We start from the raw sequence: 1,672 nt of genomic DNA, 5'->3' as shown, positions 1-1,672 counted from the left end.
GGAGGGAGCGGTGCTCTAGCCAAGGTTGGCCAGAGCTGCTCCACACCGGCACCGGGCACCTGCCCCAGCCCAGGCTCTGCTGCTCCTGAAACTCCAGGCAAAGCCATTGCAAAAGCTGCGTGGGGGAGAGGGAGAGTTTGTCAGAAGTTTTTTCCATCCTGCCCTATGAAATAAAATCGCAATGCCTTTTTCTTTAAAGTTTAAAAAAAAAAAAAAGTGGTGGCAAGGAAGTAAAATCTGCAAACGGGTTAAAAATGTCCTAAATAATTAAAAAAGTGAGTTGTTTTTTTGTTTTTGCAATTTAAATACAAATATACTTACAAAATCTTACAGAGGCTATTTACATCTCTCTCCCCCAGCCTCACGGTATGTTCAGTTCCTACAGGAGACAGCAAGAGAGAGGAGAGGGAGAACATAACCCCCAAGTCTGTCCCAAGCACAGAGTTCCCCACCTGACTTTTCCTCTGCAGGAACGCCAGCGGTCTGCACAGTTTTCCAGCCCGGCCGCGGGCTCACACGGTGGTCTCACCCTGCTTGCTGTTGGTGAGCCTGGTGTAGAACTTCCGCCAGGAGTTGAGTGTTTTCCCCGACCAGATCCAGAAGCCTGAGGTGATGCCCACAATTAAGGTCATGAGATACTTGATCATGAAGACGGTGAAGTCAGGGCTCATGGGTGGGTGATGGCTGCTGTGGTTATTTGGGCAGGGGATGGCATAGCTCTTACAGCTCTGCGTGACCCAGCTCCTTTCCCACTGTTCCCTAAAAGCTTGCTCGTAAAAATAGCAGGCAATGACGATGGTGGCCGGTACCGTGTAGAGGACGCTGAAGATCCCTATCCTCACCATGAGCTTCTCCAGCTTCTCCGTCTTGGTGCCATCGTGCTTCATGATGGTCCGAATCCTGAAGAGGGACACGAAGCCAGCCAGCAGGAAGGAGGTGCCGATGAACAGGTAGACGAACAGGGGGGCCAGCACGAAGCCTCGCAGAGCGTCCACATTGTTGATGCCCACAAAGCAGACACCACTGAGCACATCTCCATCCACCTGCCCCAGGGCCAGGATGGTGATGGTCTTGATGGCCGGCACAGCCCAAGCGGCCAGGTGGAAGTACTGGGAGTTGGCCTCGATGGCCTCGTGGCCCCACTTCATGCCGGCCGCCAGGAACCAGGTGAGGGAGAGGATGACCCACCAAATGGAGCTGGCCATGCCAAAGAAGTAGAGCATCATGAAGAGGATGGTGCAGCCCTCCCGCTTCGTGCCCTGCGCCACGGTCCGCGAGCCGTCCTCAGCGAAGCGCTCGTTGCAGACCACCCTCTCCTCCAGCAGGAAGCCGGCGATGTAGGCCACGGCCACGGCCGTGTAGCAGCCCGAGAGGAAGATGATGGGCCGCTCAGGGTAGCTGAAACGCTTCATGTCCACCAGGTAGGTGAGGACGGTGAAGAGCGTGGAAGCGCAGCAGAGCACGGACCAGATGCCGATCCAGGTGCGGGAGAAGCGCAGCTCCTCGGGCCCAAAGTACATGAGCCCATAGAGGCGTCCGGGCTCGCAGGGCGCCCCACAGTCCTTCTCGCCCAGGAAGCGGTAGTTCAGGTAGGAGGGCACCTTCAGCGCCCGCGGGCAGGAGAAGCGCCCGCGGGCCTCACCCGACCCCGAGCCCCCCGCGCCGCCCCCGC

At 57.1% G+C, this 1,672-nt stretch overlaps 1 protein-coding gene across 1 annotated transcript; it reads right to left on the bottom strand.

The window, feature by feature from the left end:
- Positions 1-6: 6 nt before the first annotated feature.
- On the bottom strand, positions 7-1,670 carry FZD1 (frizzled class receptor 1; the record flags this gene model as incomplete). The annotated part of the gene is made up of 1 exon (XM_010712691.1): positions 7-1,670. A coding segment is annotated over one exon (1,158 nt), but the record flags the coding sequence as incomplete, so codon positions are not given.
- Positions 1,671-1,672: the final 2 nt, after the last annotated feature.

Source organism: Meleagris gallopavo, chromosome 6 (genome assembly GCF_000146605.3).
Source record: "Meleagris gallopavo isolate NT-WF06-2002-E0010 breed Aviagen turkey brand Nicholas breeding stock chromosome 6, Turkey_5.1, whole genome shotgun sequence".
Lineage (NCBI taxonomy): Eukaryota > Metazoa > Chordata > Aves > Galliformes > Phasianidae > Meleagris > Meleagris gallopavo.
This window is presented reverse-complemented; position numbering and strand designations above follow the sequence as displayed.